General features: G+C 55.2%; 10 protein-coding genes across 10 annotated transcripts; 3 read left to right on the forward strand and 7 right to left on the reverse strand.

Moving 5' to 3' along the window:
* Positions 1-335: 335 nt before the first annotated feature.
* On the reverse strand, positions 336-2992 carry PHYSODRAFT_527980 (hypothetical protein; the record flags this gene model as incomplete). Its single annotated transcript, XM_009538705.1, has 6 exons — positions 336-1425; positions 1498-1924; positions 2134-2194; positions 2264-2380; positions 2459-2594; positions 2655-2992. 6 exons carry the CDS (start codon positions 2990-2992, stop codon positions 336-338), a joined length of 2169 nt encoding a protein of 722 aa, XP_009537000.1.
* A 484-nt stretch (positions 2993-3476) lies between these two features.
* Positions 3477-4241, reverse strand: PHYSODRAFT_529149 (hypothetical protein; the record flags this gene model as incomplete). Its single annotated transcript, XM_009538706.1, has 1 exon — positions 3477-4241. The coding sequence occupies one exon, from the start codon at positions 4239-4241 to the stop codon at positions 3477-3479; it is 765 nt and encodes a 254-aa protein (XP_009537001.1).
* Positions 4242-4750: 509 nt separating this feature from the next.
* Positions 4751-5768, reverse strand: PHYSODRAFT_306613 (hypothetical protein; the record flags this gene model as incomplete). The annotated part of the gene is made up of 3 exons (XM_009538707.1): positions 4751-4976; positions 5293-5492; positions 5529-5768. 3 exons carry the CDS (start codon positions 5766-5768, stop codon positions 4751-4753), a joined length of 666 nt encoding a protein of 221 aa, XP_009537002.1.
* A 184-nt stretch (positions 5769-5952) lies between these two features.
* PHYSODRAFT_565381 (hypothetical protein) lies at positions 5953-9620 on the forward strand (the record flags this gene model as incomplete). The annotated part of the gene is made up of 1 exon (XM_009538708.1): positions 5953-9620. One exon carries the CDS (start codon positions 5953-5955, stop codon positions 9544-9546), a length of 3594 nt encoding a protein of 1197 aa, XP_009537003.1. The 3' UTR covers positions 9547-9620.
* Positions 9621-9653: 33 nt separating this feature from the next.
* PHYSODRAFT_528725 (hypothetical protein) lies at positions 9654-10450 on the reverse strand (the record flags this gene model as incomplete). Its single annotated transcript, XM_009538709.1, has 4 exons — positions 9654-9776; positions 9844-9963; positions 10038-10111; positions 10186-10450. 4 exons carry the CDS (start codon positions 10448-10450, stop codon positions 9654-9656), a joined length of 582 nt encoding a protein of 193 aa, XP_009537004.1.
* Positions 10451-11386: 936 nt separating this feature from the next.
* On the reverse strand, positions 11387-11879 carry PHYSODRAFT_340528 (hypothetical protein; the record flags this gene model as incomplete). Its single annotated transcript, XM_009538710.1, has 2 exons — positions 11387-11608; positions 11685-11879. 2 exons carry the CDS (start codon positions 11877-11879, stop codon positions 11387-11389), a joined length of 417 nt encoding a protein of 138 aa, XP_009537005.1.
* A 261-nt stretch (positions 11880-12140) lies between these two features.
* Positions 12141-13591, forward strand: PHYSODRAFT_306615 (hypothetical protein; the record flags this gene model as incomplete). Its single annotated transcript, XM_009538711.1, has 3 exons — positions 12141-12914; positions 12984-13516; positions 13582-13591. 3 exons carry the CDS (start codon positions 12141-12143, stop codon positions 13589-13591), a joined length of 1317 nt encoding a protein of 438 aa, XP_009537006.1.
* Positions 13592-13717: 126 nt separating this feature from the next.
* PHYSODRAFT_306616 (hypothetical protein) lies at positions 13718-15302 on the reverse strand (the record flags this gene model as incomplete). Its single annotated transcript, XM_009538712.1, has 2 exons — positions 13718-14836; positions 14883-15302. The coding sequence occupies 2 exons, from the start codon at positions 15300-15302 to the stop codon at positions 13718-13720; spliced, it is 1539 nt and encodes a 512-aa protein (XP_009537007.1).
* Positions 15303-15686: 384 nt separating this feature from the next.
* PHYSODRAFT_529487 (hypothetical protein) lies at positions 15687-16436 on the reverse strand (the record flags this gene model as incomplete). Its single annotated transcript, XM_009538713.1, has 1 exon — positions 15687-16436. The coding sequence occupies one exon, from the start codon at positions 16434-16436 to the stop codon at positions 15687-15689; it is 750 nt and encodes a 249-aa protein (XP_009537008.1).
* A 450-nt stretch (positions 16437-16886) lies between these two features.
* PHYSODRAFT_340532 (hypothetical protein) lies at positions 16887-17687 on the forward strand (the record flags this gene model as incomplete). Its single annotated transcript, XM_009538714.1, has 1 exon — positions 16887-17687. The coding sequence occupies one exon, from the start codon at positions 16887-16889 to the stop codon at positions 17685-17687; it is 801 nt and encodes a 266-aa protein (XP_009537009.1).
* Positions 17688-19504: the final 1817 nt, after the last annotated feature.

The following is a 19504-nucleotide window of genomic DNA, read 5'->3' on the forward strand; positions in this document are numbered from 1 at the left end:
TTCTATCACCTCGTCACCGCCGCCTCGTAGCTCACAATACGGGAGCCTTTACCCGATCGAAGTCGTTTACCAACTCAAACCTCGACGTCACTCGCAGGAACTCCGTTTCATCCATTAGTGAGCAAACCGCACTACGAGCCGCTGCTCTAGCTGATCTGCAGGCAAAATGCTCTGCAACAGCCCAAGCCCATGCACTTGAAGTGCATCTTGCGCGCTTGCAGCGAGCAAACACAGTCATTAACAGAGGCACAGCCAAGCGAGCAAGCATAGTGTAGTGGTATTCTTTTTCCTAATAAATCAAAGCGAAAACGATAGCTAAGCTTGCGATTCGGAGACTAATGTCTGTCCTTCGGTGGTGTCGCCACCAGGCCCCCACCCGTAGCACTGTTTATCGACGGGCGCGGGGACTTGGCCGAGAACCATTCGTGAAGTAAAGCGTCCTGAGCTGTAAGTCGGCGCGCTGGGTCTTTGGTGAGCAAGCCTCTCAGCAACGCTTTGCCTGCGGGGGAGACGTTGCGCCAGGCTGAGTCCGTCTCGAGGTTGACTTCAGCATGCAGAGTCTTCTGGATGACCTCGCTCTTGGCTTTACCGTAGAACGGAAGCTCTCCACGCAGCAACAGGTACATGATGACTCCAAGGGACCAGATATCTGCTTCACGACCATAGCCAACAAGCGCCAGCACCTCTGGAGCCACGTAGTTCAGCGTTCCACACGGCATCTTCATGAGTTCTTCGGGGTGCACGAGTTTCGACAGTCCAAAGTCCGCGATCTTGAGGTCTGTGAGCGCTTCACCGCACAGAATATTCTCCGGCTTGAGATCGCGGTGCACGATCCCCAACCGGTGCAAGTAGTTGACGCTCTCAAGCAGCGGACGCATGACGAGCCGAGCCTCGGCTTCCGTGTACCTCGCTCGGCCCACGATCCGATTGAACAATTCACCACCGGAAACCAGCTCCGTGACGATGAAAATGTACTGGCGGTCTTCGTACACGTCGTAGAGGCGAATGATGTTCGGGTGGCGCACGAGCTTCAAGATGGCGATCTCTGTGCGCAGAAGCTCCTTCTCCGTGGGCTGCAGCTTGCTTTTGTCGATGATCTTGACCGCCGACTTGACGCCGGTGGTTTTGTGCGTGGCCTCGCAGACTTTGGAGAAGCGTCCACGGCCGAGTTGAGCGCCAACGTCGTACACTTCCTCGATTGCGATTTTGTCGGTGGCTTGACGCAGAGCTGCGGCCCAACGTTTCTGAGCGTCAAGGGAACGAGCAAACACTGTGCGCTTCTCACGAGAGCTACCGGGCTCTGGAACGATGTCGATGCCGAAGTAGTGCACGCCCTTCTCTACGATCTCGTTCTGGGCTGGCTGTACTTCCACATAGCAGTCGCTTAGGAACGTCACGCCACGAGGTGCCGTGTCGTCTGGGGAACTGCATCAATCAATGGTCAAGGTGTGTGTCAGCTTAATAAGGTCTAGGAAGAAGGGAGGAGCATGAACGTACGCATAATAGTAGAGGAAGTTGCCTTGTAGCACGTAGTGGCGCTTGATCATCTTGCGCAGGCGCAAGCCTCGCTTCCACAGGTCTCCCGAGACACTGCACGAGTCCTCCACCAGAACGGCACCAGGGATCTCGTCCAGCGCTTGCGAAGGTGTTGGGCTCCCGCTAGAGCTGGTGAAGGAGCCACATCGTGACACTGATGTGGTCGTCCCTGTAGTTCCTGCTGGCAGCGAGAGCAACCGATCCACTTCAGCCAGAGCCACCTGGATCTTGGACGTCACGCTCTCGACGTTGCAAGCGTGTTTAGCTTCTTGCAGCAGATTCCGGGTCTTCTCAAGCTCCTTCTTGCTGGCCCCCTCCGCCGCCTTTGCCGCTGGGCGACTAAAGTACGATAAGTTTGTCAGTGTGCTACTCATTCGCGCAAAACAAACTCTAATTTACACTTACATTACGTGCAGACTTGCGAACGAGTTGCGCTTCTTGCGCATCTCGCCTTGTTCTCCAGGACAGGGACTGCCTGGGGTTAAGCTGGATCTACAGTCCGTAAGAAAATATTAGACTCAGCTCTCTTCAGTTTTGTACCGATAGAGGAAACCTACCCGTCGACTGGAGCAACAGGAGCTCCGTTGCCGTGGGGACTGAGGCTGCCGTTACCATTCGACATGGTTTGGTCTTCCACAGGCAACACGCTCATCAAAAACTGCACGAAAACAAACACCTCAACGTTTGCAAGTATGAATCGGTTGAAGAAGTGACCAGGGCTACGTACGTTTGTGACGCCAGGCGTGTTCTCACACCAGTGGCAGAACTGCTCAAACGTGAGCCGCGTGTTAGGTGGGCTCGGAGTCGGAAAGGCCAGGTCTACGAGCGTCTCGACCTCATCCATCTATCGGCAAACACAATAAACGGTTGGGTTAGACGACAGTAAGACACTCTTCTTCTCCGCACAGCTTTGAGGACCCACCAGCTTGCTCGGGCTTGACGTTTCTGGAGAGTTGTTGGCTTCTTCGTGTTGCATCTTCGGCTTGATAAGCTCCAACGCAGATTCCGGAAACTGGTGCAGCATGGTCAGGAGCTCGTGCCGAGAAATGGAGCCAGACCTAGCACAACCCAACTAGAGTTAGAGAGGAGAGAATACCTCAATGAGAGCTGCAACTCACTCGCTGAGGTCGTAGAGGTCGAAGACGAACTTGAGCTTCTCCTTTCGTGACCCGCGGAACAGAATGGCCAGGCCGTAGACGAACTCGTTGTAGTGAATCGTACCGGAGCCGTCCTTATCGATCACCTCAAACAAGCGCTCGCCCAGCAGCCCTCGCATGGGGAAGCACTTGAGGAAAGTCTCTTTGTCCACGCTGACGCCGTCTTTGCCGTTGGCTAGGCCCTTGAAGGTCTCTCGTAGCAGCCGCATCTCCTCGTCGCCAAACCGCTTCATGGCCTCGCGCTCCTCGGACGACAGGCGACGACCCGAAAATTCGCGAGAGAGCGGCGAGTTCCCCATCTTGGCTGGCGCGTCACAACCCGCTCCTTGTACTCTGCAGCACGATGGGAAATGAATAACGTTGAGCGCCATGCCCCAACAATAGCGTGCGTGGTCAGTTTTGCATAGGAACACACCTATCAAGCATCAAATGCTGAAGACAAAACGGCACTGCGTTACGTTACCAAGCCAAACCTGCAAACCTCAATCTGCCGGACATCTGACCCGAGCTGCACGGCGCACAGCAACAACCAGCTAACCTTTTGCCTTGCTGTAGTGTCGATTTATGGATCGGAGAGGTAATCTTCTCGATAAATGAAGGCATAGATTTTTTTCATCTGCAGGCAAGAGCTTGAGAATTCTTCACCTTGATCGACCATGGCGGCATTCAAGGACTTACAAAATGGGCACGACAGAGAAGAAACTGCATCACATTGTGAACGTTAAAAAGTGCCTAAGCCAAGCTTGAAACTCTCGATCTGCCTACGCTGCTCAAGCCAGTACTTCACGCGCCGCAGTTCATGAGCGTGTACTCTGCCACTTCCTGCTCCGTCGCCTCCAAGTTCTTGTCAAAGTACGCGGGCTTCTGCACAGGTGCCGGGTTTTCCTGGTCGTCCGTAGCCGGAGTCTCTTGCTCCGGTGTCATCGTAGTAGTCGGCACTTCCTTACCAGCGGGCAGCGGGACCATCGCTGCCGAGTCTTCCTTGTCCGACGGCACTGGGATGCGGACGTAGTCGTCGTCCTCCTTTGCTTCGGCCGATCTGTCGTCTTGGTTCGTGTCGGGGGCCGACTCCGTCGGCGTTCGAGCTGGAGTGCTGGCCTCCTCGCTCTCGTGCTTCGGGGAGACGTCCGACGCCCTGAAGCTGCTCGACGGAGCCTTGCCGTTGGCCTTCTTCGGTGCAGACTCGCACAAGTAGAGAGTGCGATCGCCCCGTGCTTCGGTGTTGCGCAGCGCTCGAGTTCTTGGGTCAATGACCTTGCGCAGGAGACTGAGGTCGCCGTTGTGCCAGAGCGTCAAGCGCGCGCGGTCGATCACGGCGTCTGCGTGCAGGAAGGCCGCGTCTTGCTTCCACATCTCACGCTCCTCGCTCTTGTCCGCCAGTTGCTTGTTCAGGCCACTGAGTTCTTCGCACAGAGCGCGGATCTCTCCCCTCAACTTCACTTCGTTCTCGGTAAGGGCCAACGAGAGCTGAGTGATCGCCGCCTGCACGAACTCAGGAGACTCGGCGACCTCCGCCGCTTTGCGCTTGCGATCCTTGCGGGCCTCCATGGCGAATTCTGCAATGAAAGGATCAAAGGAAAGACACGACAATGAGTGAGGTGAAGCGACATGCTGTCAGTATCTATCGCAGTGGAAGTGATCATACCCCTTACAACCACAAACTACTCGTCGATGGCAGCCAAGGTAGAGGCCGTAGGTAGCTTTTGTTCGACCGTTGTGGGTTTGCAGGAATGGCGGAAAATTGCTCGCTTAAGTGCCCTTAAACTGAAGCTACTTCGGCACCAGCACTTTTCAAAAAATCAAGATGCAACTTTACGTGGAATCGACTAACTTAAAGTAAAGGTTAAGAAAACTAAGTTTGAACTGAGGGAGCATGAGGTCTTTATTGCAACACTTTGCCCAAACTGTTGATACCACTACGATCCTCATGCGAAGCTCCGAAGCACCAAAGCAAACCATCTGCACTTCGTCCACGAACACCCACACACACAGTGCAAGCACGTCTCGTATTATCCCTTGCTGGGTCACTTTTGACACGATTCCGAAATGCCAGCACACTACGGGCCACTGTCATTGCCGCCAGGGCCTCCCTCAGTGCTTCCAGCTACATGATCGAGAGTCGCGTTGCGAAGAAGCTCTGCCAACTCTTTCAGATGCTCTTCATACACTGCGTGCTGCCTCTCCATCATCCGCACCAGGCGCTCGTTTTTCTCGAGCAGCTCCCACGCGAACGCGCGCCGACGGTCAAGCTCGCGCTTAAGATCGTGCGAGATCTCCACGCTCCTGTTCCGTCGTCAGGTTCAGGCTCCATCTTCTTCCGGTTGAGACCCACCCGCTCCAGTGAAAAAGGCAAAGTGAACGCAACAGCCAACGGGTGGAAGGGGCGTGGTCGACGATGCTAGTGCCCAACGGTAGGATAACCCGGGGGATGGCAGCTCATACAAGTGCTGCAACAGGATACTTTCCCCAAGTTACTATTAACTTCAGTTAACAGAAATCCTCTCACACAAATGAATGCACCTCCTTTCCTACTTCTGACTCTTGATCGACGCCGTCTCGGTCTTTTCGTCGTCCGCAGTGTCACCCGCCGATTCCTCACCCGCTTCCGACGCCGCGCTGCTGTAAACGCTGCCCGCTCTCTTCCTGGGCGACCGCGTGATAGCTCGGGCTTGAGTCGCTCGCTTCTCCTCTTTCGCCACCGCTGCTGTCGGTAAATCCGGCGCTTGGTCGTGCAGAACCAGCGTCCGGACCTTGCCTCGCGGAGGCCGCGCATTCGGCTGGAGCGCCTTGCGCAGGATGCTAGTGGTGGAGGCTTTCCAGCAGCTTGTTGATCACGACGTCCGGGTCGCCGAATCCTTGCCGCAGGCGGGCGTTCTCCTCCTCCAAGCGGGTGTTCTCCTCCTTCAAGTCCTTGATCCGCAACTCATTACGCAGCAATCCCTCGCAGAACGCCGTCAAGTCCATGGCCGCCTCCTCCTCCTCCTCCTCCACCTCCGCTGGCTCCGCCTTCCTCTTTCGACTGCCACGCGGCATTGCCAAAGCAACTGTGACGCCGCAACAGGCCTCCAGCTTCATGTCAAAGCGACGAGGCCTAACGGCTGGTTGACAATGCTTCAACTTGTGCCGCTAGTTGAAGTTGCCTTTTTCCTGTACCGTACGCACAGCGCTATATTCATCGTACATAATTCATGTGCACCACACCACTCCCCTCTATCAGTCCCAAATCCCGGCCATTCGACCCGGAGGCAGCAGAAGACCCATGCACCTGCTGAACCTGACGCTGCAGCCGCCCACGGGCGTGCACGCGGCCGTGTACGGCAACTTCTCGGCGCCGCAGGCGCAGGAGTTCGTGGCGGCGCGCGGCGACGTGCTGCAGCTGCTGCGGCCGGACGAGGCGGGGCGGCTCGAGGTCGTCATCTCCACGCAGGTCTTCGGCGTCGTGCGCGCGCTGCAGCCCTTCCGGCTCACGGGGGGCGAGCGCGACTACCTGGTAGTCGGCTCGGACTCGGGCAAGATCGTCGTGCTCGAGGTGAACCCTAGTAGCGGCCAGTTCGAGGCGCGCCAGAGCGAGACGTACGGCAAGACGGGCTGCAGACGCATCACGCCCGGCCAGTACCTGGCGGCCGACCCCAAGGGCCGCGCGCTGCTCGTCGGCGCCGTGGAGAAGCAGCAGCTCGTGTACGTCATGAACCGCGACGCGTCCAGCCGCCTGACCATCTCGTCGCCGCTGGAGGCGCATCGCTCCAACGCCATCCACTTGGGCGTCGTGGGGCTGGACGTGGGCTTCGAGAACCCCATCTTCGCCTGCCTGGAGCTGGACTACGCCGAGGCGGACGCGGACCCGACGGGCCAGGCGGCCAGGGACGCGGTCAAGAGCCTCGTGTACTACGAGCTGGACCTCGGACTCAACCACGTGACCAGGAGGTGGAGTGAACAGGTCGTGCGCAGCGCCAATATGCTCGTGGCGGTGCCCGGAGGAGGTGACGGACCTGGAGGAGTGCTGGTGCTTGGAGAGAACACGGTGCAGTACAAGAACGAGGGCCACCCGGAGCTCACGTGCGCCATCCCGCGTCGACAGGGAGAGCCCAGGGATATCGTCATTGTGTCGGCGGCCACGCACAAGCAGAGGGACCTGTTCTTCGTGCTGCTGCAGTCCGAGCTGGGAGACTTGTACAAGATCTCGCTGGACTACTCGGGCAACGCCGTGGAGGAGATCAAGATCCAGTTCTTTGACACGGTGCCCGTGGCGTCGTCCATGTGCATCACCAAGACGGGCCTGCTCTTCTGCGCGTCCGAGTTCTCGAACCACTATTTATTCCAGTTCCTGAGCATTGGAGAGGGCGACGACACGGCCAAGTGTTCCAGCTTGGCCATGGACCCGACCGAGTTATCGACGTTCCCGCTGAGGAAGCTCACGAATCTGCAGCTAGCGAGCAGTATGCCAAGCTTGAGTCCGGTCACGCAGCTGCTGGTGGATGACCTGGCGAATGAACAGACCCCGCAGATGTACGCGCTGTGTGGAAACAGCAACCGCTCGTCGCTGCGTGTGCTGCGTCACGGTCTCCCCATCACGGAGATGGCTGCGAGCGCGCTCCCTGGTGTTGCCAAGGCGGTGTGGTGCTTGAAGGAGTCGTACGCGGACCCGTACGATAAGTACATTGTGGTGAGCTTTGAGGACGCGACGCTGGTGCTGGAGGTGGGCGAAACGGTGGAGGAAGTGACGCAGTCGGGATTCCTGCGTGACCATGGCTCACTGCTGGTGGCGCTGCTCGAGGACGACTCGAAGCTGCAGATCCACGCGAACGGAATCCGACACGTGCCCAAGTTCCAGCCCGTTACGGAGTGGAAGGCCCCCGGTAAGAAGGTGATTGAGCACTGTGCTGCCAACTCCCGTCAGGTTGTGATCTCTCTCGCTGGTGGCGAGATTATTTACTTTGAGCTGGGTCAGTCGGGTGAGCTCGCGGAGAAGGGCAAGCTGGACTTGGGCTTTGAAGTGTGCAGTCTCGACCTCGGAGAGGTCCCTGAGGGCCGCCAACGGTTCCAGTTCATGGCGGTTGGCAGCTGGGACAACACGGTCCGTATCCTCTCGCTCGACCCCAACGACCTCTTCCGACAAAAGTCCACGCTGGCGCTGACGTCCCACCCACACACGCTCTGCCTAGCCCAGCTGCAGAGTGAGCCGTCGACGCCTGACTCGGAGCACTCGTCTCAATCACTGTTCCTGAGTATTGGTCTGGATAACGGTGTGCTGCAGCAGTCGCTGATCGACCCAATTACAGCTAACTTGACGGATTCTCGGTCCCGTTTCCTTGGAACGAACCCTGTGAAGCTTTTCCGTGTGGCGGTGGAAGGCAAGCGCTCAATCCTTGCGCTCTCAAGTCGTTCATGGATCTCGTACTTCCACCAGACACGGAGACACCTCACGCCACTGTCGTGCGAATTGCTCTCGTATGCGAGTTCGTTCAACTCGGAGCAATGTCCGGGTGGCATCGTTGCGCTGACAAATGAAGGGATGAAGATTCTGACTGTGGATCAACTCGGAGATACGTTTAACCAGCAGAAGTGCAACCTGCGCTACACACCTCGCAAGGCGGTCGTTCACGCAGCGTCGCGACGACTGGTTGTTATTGAAAGCGACCACAACGAGTACGGCGCGGCGTACAAGAGGCAGCACGGTCTCCGGATCCCCGACATCCGAAGTGCCGCCGAGCAGGATGACGAATACGAGGACGAAATTAACGAGGCTCTGTTGTTCCCGCGTGGTCCTCTTCCTGCAGAGAAGGATAAGTGGGCGTCTTGCGTGCGCATCGTTGACCCAGTATCGTGCCAGACCGTGGTTTGTGAAGAGCTGGACGTGGACGAGCGGGCCCGCAGTATTGCTTCGTGTGTGTTCCATGATCGTGGAGGTGAAGCGTTTATTATCGTCGGCACTGTAAAGAAGATGCAGCTGCACCCTCAGAAGGCGCCTGCAGGGGGCTATCTGCGTGTCTACCGTGTTGTTGAAGGCATGCAGCTGGTGCTTGTTCACACGACCGAAATCGATGACATCCCGCACGCCATGTGCGAGTTCCAAGGGCGTCTCCTGGTCTCCGTCGGCCGTGCACTTCGAATCTACGACCTGGGCAAGAAGAAGATGCTGCGCAAGTGCGAGAACCGCAACTTCCCGTCGATTTTGGTGGAGCTGAAGGCTGCTGGTGATCGGATTTACGCCTCAGACATGCACGAGTCCTTCCACTTCGTCAAGTACAAGAAGGACGAGAACCAACTGGTGATTTTTGCCGACGACTGCGTGCCGCGCTTTATCACGAGCAGCGTACTACTGGACTACGACACGCTGTGCGGAGCTGACAAGTTCGGCAACGTGTTCGTTTCTCGACTGCCATCCGAAGTCTCGGACGAGATTGACAACCCAACCGCTAACCGAATTCTGTGGGACTCGGGACTTCTGAACGGTGCACCGAACAAACTAGAGCAGGTGGCACAGTTTCACGTCGGCGACGTTGTGACGAGCATGGTGCGGACGAGCTTGGTCCCTGGAGGCATTGAGGCGATCATCTACGCTACGATCATGGGCCGCATCGGCGCCCTCATCCCGTTTACCTCCCGACAGGACGTGGACTTTTACACTCACCTGGAGATGTACATGCGTCAGGAGCAGCCCCCGCTCTGTGGTCGCGACCACCTGTCGTACCGCTCGTACTACATCCCGGTGAAGAACGTCACGGACGGCGACCTGTGCGAGCAGTTCAGCTCGCTCAGTGTTGAGAAGCAGGCAAGCGTGGCTGAAGACCTCGACCGAACGCCCGCTGAGGTGCTAAAGAAGCTCGAGGACATTCGCAACCGCCTCCTGTAGGGGAGTTTGTCAGCCCCTGAACATTTCAACACATTAAACCGAATAAAAATGAAAGGCGAAGCACAGCGACAGTCAAAAACTGAGTTCGTAGTTCAAAAACCTCGCGGTCACCACGGCTTGGGCGCTACTTCACGAGGCAGTCGCATTTTCCGGTCACCACCGTTGGGGAACAGCAACGTCTTCGTCTCCTGGTAAATCTCCTGCAACATCGTCACCCGAGGCCGGAACGTCTGCACATATTCATGTTAGCATCACGTCTGGGAGCAATGGAATGGTGTTGTCGTCTTCCCAGCTTACCTCAAACGGCAGCACCATGTCGCTCTGCCCCTCCACCATGAGCACCAACGAGTACACGACGTTGGAAAACGTGATGGCTTCATTCACCGCCACGCCGCAGATCTTCTCCACGTCCACAAACTGTCCCACACAATACGTAATAGAGTTAGCATTCTATACAGAGCAGTTCTATCTGCCTTGTCTCCAGTCCTCACCTTGCTGGTGACTGCTCCGTTGCGTCGCTTCTTGCTCAACTTGACCCCAAGCGCCGGCACCACCAGCATCGACTCTGTATAGAATATCAAGCCGTCAGAGCCAAGTACTACCAGCAATACATTGATATCAGTGGGCAGCAAGAGAGACCTTCGACTATGACGTTGCCTGTCGCCTGGAAGACCCAAACGGCCAATGCAGCCAGCACCAGACCCAGCACCAGAACCGATGAGGGGGATGATACACCCCACTCAACAGACGATAGCAGAGCCCCCGAGCTCAGGACCAACGCTGAAATCAGCCACCATGTAGCTTGCCCTCTCCTCTCGTTGGACTTGGGCCCAGACAGCGCGAACTCCACGCCCTGCTGCCCGTACGCCCGCACGCGCAGCACCACCTCGTCAGCTCGCGACATTGTGCAGCGAGTAGATGTATGAAGTGCTCCACCAATCAGCGTGCAGGAACTGAGCCATAACAATTGCAAAGGTGAATTTGTATGATTCTCACCGGTACTCTTCAAGTTTACCCCTCGTCAGTGAATACCGACAATGGCAATCCCGCCGAGTTATTCGGTCGACAAACGCCATACTTGCAATCCAAATCGGACACCCAGCGAAGTGTGTGTGATTTTCCCACGTAGGATGAAAACGCTTTATGGTTGCTTGGCTTGTGAAAGAACCTTTACTTGTGTTATGAGCTACACCTAGACGATTCTTCTACAGCGCCGCATCCGAGTTTCCCAGCTACGTAGAACGCAGCGAGGCGATAGTACCTCCGTAACCTAAATTGGGTGGCGTCTTGTTTGAACGCCTTGTAGAGACTCTTGGGGATATCGGCTTTGACGTCTTTCGGGGAATACCGGTATCCATTCTTCACCCATTTCTGGAACATCTCGAAGCACATCATTTTGCATCTTCGACAGAGTCAACGCGCGAACAACCCCTCCCTCTCTCTTCGCCGTCGTATTCGGGAAGTTTGTCTTCGCCCACCGCCGTTTGATGGCTCCGAAGCAATCTCCTTCTCCATTGGCTTCACTACAAGACATTTTTAAAAGGGCACACGAGAGTATTGCATGTATAACTACACTGTACTGAAGTACACCGAAATCTTCAAGTCAAACATGGTTTTACTCAACCCGGCTGCTATTCAAACGTGCTCGTCTGTCAGATGTAGCACCTGCAGGCTAATACTAGTAGAGCATCACACAAAGCTCCCCCACACCGGCATTCGGATGAGCGCGACCGCTACGAAGCTCGATCCAATGTACTCTTGTTGTAATCTTCAGCGCCTCGCCATCCCACTTCACACAAAATACCAGCGATATCCTGCGGCAGCACGTTGCTAGAAAAACTCACGGTGCCACAGTCCTCGTGAGCGACTTCACGAAGTCGTAGTTTCCAGACTTAAACGCCATCTTCAGTATCACTACGCGTGCATCACGCCCAGCATCATCTTCACTGTCTGCAACAGCACTCGGAGCAGTGACCAGATCATGGATCAGCCGCTTGGCCACTTCATCCTGGTTGTTTGCAGCGGCACACATCGCCGCGAAGTGCAAACACTCATTCTTGAACTCAGCCCATCGCATCCAAATTCGTCGTAGCAGGGTAGTCTCCGCTGCCAGCAACAGTTCCGATGGCATCCAGCACTGGGAACTCGTAACGCCTCAGCAGCAGCAATACCCACCCACCGTCCTTGATCCTTGCCGCTGCCACCAGCGCCTCCTCAAACGACATCAACATCTCATCAATCGTCTTGAGAACATGTGGCAGTGCGCGGATAGTAGCCGGGAAAGGCACATGCCGTACTAAGTAGCCTCTCGTACTTGATGTCGCCCTCGCCATGTCTGGCCTCCATCTTCGTCAACTTATTGTTGTTCAGAGGTCCTGGAGAACTGAAGATGAAGGCTTGTGAGAAAGGAAAAGACCATAACGGCGTTGAAGTAGGTTCGCGCATCAAAGCAGCTCAGAAGCGCTACTACTTGAAGACGTATATACTACGGAGACTTGTACCAATCGAAACACCAAAGCGGGACCACTACGACAACGCGTTCACGTACCCACCCAGCGTCAGTCACGTCGTCTCGGTTAATGCAGAAGAGCAAAATGCGCAAGAAGCAGCACGGCGCGTCTACAGCCCAGATAGAAGTGACAGGACCTCAACCAGGAGTCCCATACAGCACCGAAGTTCACGATAACCACCACGGACACTCGTCAAGCAGGCAACATCTCGTGTCTCCAAGAAGAAACGTAGCAGCTCACCATGTTGCTGCAACAAATAACGCACTTGGTCCAGCAGACCCAGCTCATGACGGCACTCCACCTCCGTGGGACCCTCACTGCAACAGCCCTAACGCTGACACGGGGCTGCAACTCAACATTGACACAGAGACTCTTCGTCAGGACAACGGCGTTGGCTGTTCCCGAACTCGTCGCTCGCCACCTCCACTGTCACATTCTCCATCGTCCATTACATCAGCGAGACGGAGGCCGCACCCGCCAGGATCAGCTCACAGCGTGCAGCCAGCTAAAGTTCTGCGCTTCGGCGAGCGAGAGGAGGAAGTGAAGGTGGAGTACGCAGTCCAGAGATCTCCTCCACAGCGGTACAGCGTTAGTGCGAAAGGCGTCCTCCCCGATATTAGCAACGGGAGAATCACACCCCGCCCAAGCCTGGCGTTCCCAGCTTTTGGAGCGTTTGGTAGCGCGAACAGCATCAGTGGCGACAATGAGAAGGAGTCCCTTTTCGACGAAGATCCGTTAGAACAGCACTTCCACGCCATGCCATTGTCACCGGGGGTAAAAGTTCGAGCGGGGGACGAATCAAACGAAGGCCCGGAGCTGCCACTTTTTGCCTCACGAATGCGCCGATCCACGTTCGCGGTAAGTCCTTCAGCACAGATACAGCGCAGCGTGCTGCTTGCTGGGAGCTAACATTGTGATTCTCTCTAGCGTATGGATACTTGTACACTTCCAGCACCAAACCCGGATCCGCTTTCGCCGCGTACTTCAATTCCCACTAACCAGCACCTGGTGCAGCCTCAGACAGGAACGTTCATCACTGAGGCTGCTTGGGGCTTGGCATCTAAGAGCTCGATAGACGTTGCACATGGTCGTCTCGTGCCGGACTGCTGGGGTGGGGAGAAGTCCGAAGACTTGTCTTCCGCTGAGCCAACAGCTTCATGCTCGTGTAGCTCGTCGACTTCATTGGTACGGAACGGGGGCGATTCTAACTTGGGTACACGGATGGCTTTGCTCACTCGTCGACGTACTGCAGACACTCTTCCGCAGGCAGAGCAAGGTTCAGCGTCCATGTCGGTCATGCAAAGCCGAGCCCACTCGAACAGAAGCGATGAATTTCACAAGCGTGATCAAACAGCGCGCGTTCCACTTGAAGCCCCCATGCTTGCCAACGTCATCGTCTCCATCCAAGCGAGCACCAGGCGCTTCTCCGCGGCGAATAACGAGCGCTCCTGCTTCTTCACGTACGTCAATTTCACTTGGCCAACTTGTAGCGTGCAAAAACTAACCCATTGGCGTGCTATGATAGCTCTCGCTAGACGGAATCTGCTTATTAGCAAGAAAGGCACGCAGAATACCACCAACAGAGAGCTGGAGAGTGCGGCCACAATAATATAGACATAGTTTCGCGTCTAATTCCTCGGCCAATCTGCCGGAAGGGAGCGTTACTGAAGGGTGCCCAGTGTACGCAGTGCCTCGCTGCGTAGCAAGGCCTCCATGTCCCTCTCGATGGCTTCTTGTACGGTCAGCTCCTGCGTCGATAAGGCAGGGCCAAGAGGTATTCTGCCGTTATCTGGTGGAGTGAAGTCGGCACTGCTGAAATGCCAAGGTGCAGGTTCCATGCCTGTTGGCCGGACTGCAGCAGCTGCACTTGCTGCAGGGATCCCTTCGCCCCAGCGACGAGACGCGAACAAGTCTTCAGCGTACAGATCCTTCACCTCCTCAAAAATGGCGAGGTCGCCCTCCATATCTGTTGACAACTGGTCCGGCATACGGTCGCTCGAAGCAAACATCAGCGGGTCTGGAACAGGAACGTCGCTGTCTCGATCTGCAGCATGCACCACTGGGGCTGGTTCGACGGGCCGCTCACTGACTGCAGTTTGTTTAGTTTCCCTCTCAATCTCGCGGTCTCTTCGTTCTTGTTGGAGCCGTTCTTGCGCTGCTTTGAGGTCTTCTTTAAGCTGGTTCATCTCTGCCTTATATCGTTCCTTTTGCACCTCGGCCTTACGCTGCATTTCCTCCTGCTGCTGTTTCACCTTCAAATGCATTTCCTGCTGTTGTTCAAGAAGCAGCGAGTGCAGTCGCTCCAGCTTTTCTTCACCTGCCGTCGCGGAGCGCTCAAGTCGCTGATCCAGAGCCGTTTGCTTCTCCAGAATCCGCTCGTTGCGTTCCTTCAGCAGCAGCTCCTGCGCTTCCTTCAGCTCCTCCTTCATCTGCAGCAGTTCGGCATCAAACTGCTCCTGCTGCTCCTGCGTCTTTTGTCGCATCTCCTCCTGCTGTCGCTGCACGAGCGCTCGCAGCTTGTCCACCTCCAGCTTCAGTAGGTCCAGCGTCTGCTCAGCCTCCAGCCTCGATCGGGTCTCGGCATTGGTGCTCTCCTCCAGCACCACTACCCGCTCTTCAAACAGCTGCGCCTTCCTCCTGGTAGACCGCAGCTCAGCCGTCAGCTCTTGGATCTCTTCCGCATCTCGTCTCACCTGCTCTCGCAGCTCCTTCACCTCCGCCTCCAGCACCTCTCGCTGCCTATTAAACTCTTTCTCTCCTTCCTCGTGCAGAGTCCCGACCTAATACGTTCACACCCCATAACGCTTAGCAATACAGCCGCCTTACACTATAATTTACACTAGAGCTGCTCTCAATTGACAGGGCTAAAGGTCTCACCTCAACTATACGTCGCACCAGCTTGGCCACTTTCTCCCGGTCTTCGGGGCACAGATCTGCGATTTTTGCATTAACGGGGCGGCTCTCCTCCGTCTCCAGGGTCGCTTTCGTGCGCACCGACTGCCGCATTTCCCTCCATCGCGACGGAGCGGCCTCTGGCTCGGTCGAACCGCTTTTCCGAGCATTGGCACCTCGCTCTGACGCCTGGTTTGAAGCCCGGAGAGCCCCTCCAGGTGCCATACGTTGCTGTGCTGTAGCTGAGGACGCCCTAGACGAGTTGCACGTGACACGAGCAGCTGAAGTTACTGCTGGGCGCCGAACGCCGCCTCCCGCCGGACCGCGTCGATGCCATCCAGCTTGAGCGTACATTGACGCAATTTTGCCGATTGAAGCAAAAGTGACGGTACACACTGACCAAATATGGCAATAAGGTCTAGTGTGATATTTACCGACATGGGTAAGCTGATGCTTGCTGGACGCATCACCGATGTGACATCGATTCTCCAAGTGCCATCCATGCGTCGTGGGCGTAAGGTGGCGATGCCCTTGCACGGACGAGAGCCCTCGACGCCAAGACAGTATCTTTTGCCATTGAATTTACAGTATGAAGTGACGTTGAAGGGGAACCGAAGTGCCAGCTAGTTGCGTAAAGTACCATGCGAGACAGCACTCAACTTAAAACGCTTCAAGTCACCACACCACACGGAGCTCACAAGCTCAAAACCTACAGCGCACGGCCAATCCTCGTCGAATTCAACTTGCCCGCATGCGAGCCTTGTAGTCACTCGAGCTCTCCATCTTCTTGCCCTGGCTCCAAATCCCGATCTTCTTCTTCCTCGCCTTCTCCTCCAGCTTCTCGTAGACCTCCTGCTTGCCACCGTAGACCGCACCCGCTTGGCGATACACTTGTCCCAGCCCCACCTTCAGAATCTCCTCCGACGCGTCACGTCGGAACGGCCACCGCCCATACTGCACCATGCACACTGCGCGTGCATACTGGTCCTTGTGCAGCAGCGTGAGCGTCAACTTCCTCCTCTCGAGTGTCGTAGCCAGCCATTTCTTAGCGTCATCTCCGAACGGCTGGCCTGGGTTCCCGAACTTGGCCGTCTCCGGCGTATCAATGCCCGCGAGTCGGATCTGCAGCGTGTGGTCCGACAACTTCCCCTCGAAGGTCCCGGCTCCCCGGAGCAGCGGCAAATGACGCGCTCGGAACGTGTCGCCGTCGCTGAAATTCACAGCCAGCGCCTTGATCTTCCCTTCCTCGTGGAAGAGCTTGTTGGGCAGGTCTTCCACGGTTGCAAACCGACGGAACGGCTGCCGCAGTCGCGGAAGGAGCAGGGCGACGCCAACCCCGAGCACGAAAGCGCCGCACACGACGGGTGCCGACGGGTGCTGCACGAGCGATTGGGGGTTGTCAGCGACGCTACGAAGCTCAGAGGATCGTAGCTCCCATTGCTCAACAGCGAGGGCCTGCAGTCTCTTGAGCTCCTCTTCGATCGCCATGATAGACGCTCGCGATTCCGGAAGAGTATCCACAGTTGCCTTCTGTGATTTTCTTCACCAATTATATTGCTTGAAACAAATAAATTGTGCTAATCAGCACCTTGGAGGCAACCCTTGGCAGACACTTGCTCGCGACCCGTCGTTTTGTGGAATAACGCGATTACTTACCAAGAGTTCACGGCTGCGACGAGTGGACTCCACTGTGGAGTGGAGAACGAGGAGCGCATTCCTCGACTTGCCTCCGAAAGCTACGCTGTCGTGCGCCTCGAAGTGGTGGAAGATCGAGTCGCACTCAAAAATGGATCGAAGAACCCGGAGCTAAAGACGACCGAAGCGACCGAAGGATTCCCACGGAATGACCCGGCAGCGTCGCCGGTAGCGAAGATTTTGTTCCTCGATGGCGTGCGAGGAGCCGCCGTCGTGTTTGTCGTCACGCAACACACAGGATACATGCACGACATCTACATGGGCGCTGTCGGTGTCGACGGCTTTTTCGTGCTGTCGTCCTTCCTGCTGATCATGATCTTCATGAAGAAGAGCATCAAGCTGATGGCAGAGCAGGCGTCCTTCCGCATGTGGGGGTGGACGCCGGCCGACTACTTCTCCAAGCGGTTCTTCCGCGTGTACCCGTTGTTTGCACTGGTGGCGATCACTCTGTGGCTCATGCCGTTTGAATACAAACAGCGGTACTACAAGGTAAACCGACCTGAGGACTTCAACCTGTTCCAGACGCTCACTTTTCACCCGGAACACCGCCACTACCTCATGTGGACGTTGCCGCTGGAGATCTCGTACTACTTCATTCTACCCGTGTTCGTACTGGCGGTGCTCAAGATGCGTCGCTTCTGGTGGATGGCGTTCCTTCCGCTCTACGTCTGGGCTATTCACGAAGGACTCTACACGACAAGGGATAATTATCCTCATCAACCGTTGAGCAAGCACCTCCCGACATTCGTCGCGGGGTCCATGGCTGCCGTCATCTTCAAGCTGGAAGCGTGGATCAAGAGGGCGGGCTTCAAGTTCAACACGTTGCATATCGTCGGTCTCCGAGTATTAGAAGCCGTCTTGATCGCAGCCTACCTCAGCGTCGTCTTCCGTGGACTGTTCTTCAATTGGTTGGGGATGCCGCTTCAACCGTCCCAACACTATATCATGCCGTTCACGAGCGTCAAGTTGTCGCTGCTGTTCGTGATCGAGATGATTCAGCCGTCCACTATGTCGTTGATTTTCGAGTGGATTGTTCTCCGCTAGTTGGGCAAGATCAGCTTCTCCGTGTATTTGCTGCACGTGTTCGTGATCGCTACTCCGTCGGTCAAGCTGGAGACCAACTACGTTCGAGGTGTTCGGTCTGACGATCTTGTTGGCGACGGTATCATACTACACGATCGAGTACCCATCGCAGCTATTGGCGCAGCGGCTTTCGCGTACATTCAACAGACTCGCATCCTACAGCCACGAGAAGGTGTCAGAGCAAGCTGACACGGCCAAGTCATCGATGACCCTGCCACAGTTGAACGACGGGAACGAAATTGAGAGCGAGCCGAGCACAACAAACTCATCAGGTGACGATGAAGTACGCCCTCAAGGCGTATCATTCCAATCGAGACGATGAAAAATGAATTGGATTCGTTTGCGCTCAATGCATTCGCGTTTTGTGTTGTCTATTCGTCTTTACGAAAGAAAACCATGTGGAAAAAGTCAAAAATTATCGGTAGCATCATGGTATTCAACCCAGCAGCTCTGTGAATTAACCAAGACACGTTCTATCCTCCGTCGTGAGTAGTGTACATGTAGCTTGGCCTGCCCCACTACTTACTATATTAATAATGGAGGGAGGTTGTTTTAATATAAACACATTGTAAGCCATTTCAACGCACCGATAGTTATAGCGACACGTAGTCAGTGATACTGAAGCACATAGTAAGCGTCGTACACGTACAGTTAGCGATAACAGCACATAGAAAGCGATAGGAGCCCGTAGTAAATGATAGCAGCGCAAGTACATATTACGCAAGGTAAGCTGAAGGTGGATACAGTATTAACAGTGTGCCCAGCTTACTTTTACTATAATAAAACTGCCGGATTACAACTACCGCTTAGCGGCAGCGCTTGGCTCTCAATGTGATAAACATCCTTCGAAGTATCTGCAACTTTGCTAAAAGGCATCGATAGTTTATGTTACGTGTCGGTAGTATAATGAGATCTGAATAGTAGATGCTGATATTCAATTAGCTGGAAATTTATCACCAGCTTGCAGTAACTGCAAGCTTGTGATAAATAAGCTAGCCACAGTATTTTACAATCAGCGCAGCGTACATATATATTTTACGAAAAACTAAAATATTATGATGTCGAGACAACTAGGGGCTATGCAGTAGATACCAAGCAAAAGATAAAACTGCAGGCATGGTGGCAGGATATCGGGACAACAAATATTCCCATAACCTCACTGTATTGAAACTCACGTACAACCTGAGGGGATGCGATTCTGCTAATACCAATCCTAAACATCAATTGGAGCAAGACGCCGTCCGTAACGGAATATCACCTTAATTACGATTGGCTAAAAATGCTGCCGAACGTAGCGAAGGCGACCCCCTCATAGGACCCGCACCGGCCTCTGTAATACTAACCTGACATTGAGAGTAGAGCAGCGAGCCGACGAGGCGAGCGGAACGGGTCCGCCACTGCCGTAGCGAAGTGTAGGCAGTCTGCTCCAATAGCGGGGCGAGCATAGCGAGCGAAGCGCCAACAAACTAAAAAATCACCGCCGCGTAGCGGCGGCGCTCGGCTAGTGAGAAGAAGGAGTAGGAACAGACAATACCGTGCCTACCGTTATTGGTTAAGTTCTGTCTGTGTGAAGACGAAACAAAACAAGAGTACGAAAATGCTGGAGGGGTACCAGGTAAAGAAAGCCCTTGCACCTAACATATGAAAATATAGCCATTAGAAGTGTACCCATTTCTTTATTTGATCAATTCCTTAACTGAAACAGCGTATTAGACCGAGCGAACTGGGTGTCATTTATAGAGGTGTCACTGTACTTACAGTAACTCTGACGTGAAGCT

Source organism: Phytophthora sojae, assembly GCF_000149755.1.
Source record: "Phytophthora sojae unplaced genomic scaffold PHYSOscaffold_12, whole genome shotgun sequence".
Taxonomy (NCBI): Eukaryota; Oomycota; class Peronosporomycetes; order Peronosporales; family Peronosporaceae; genus Phytophthora; species Phytophthora sojae.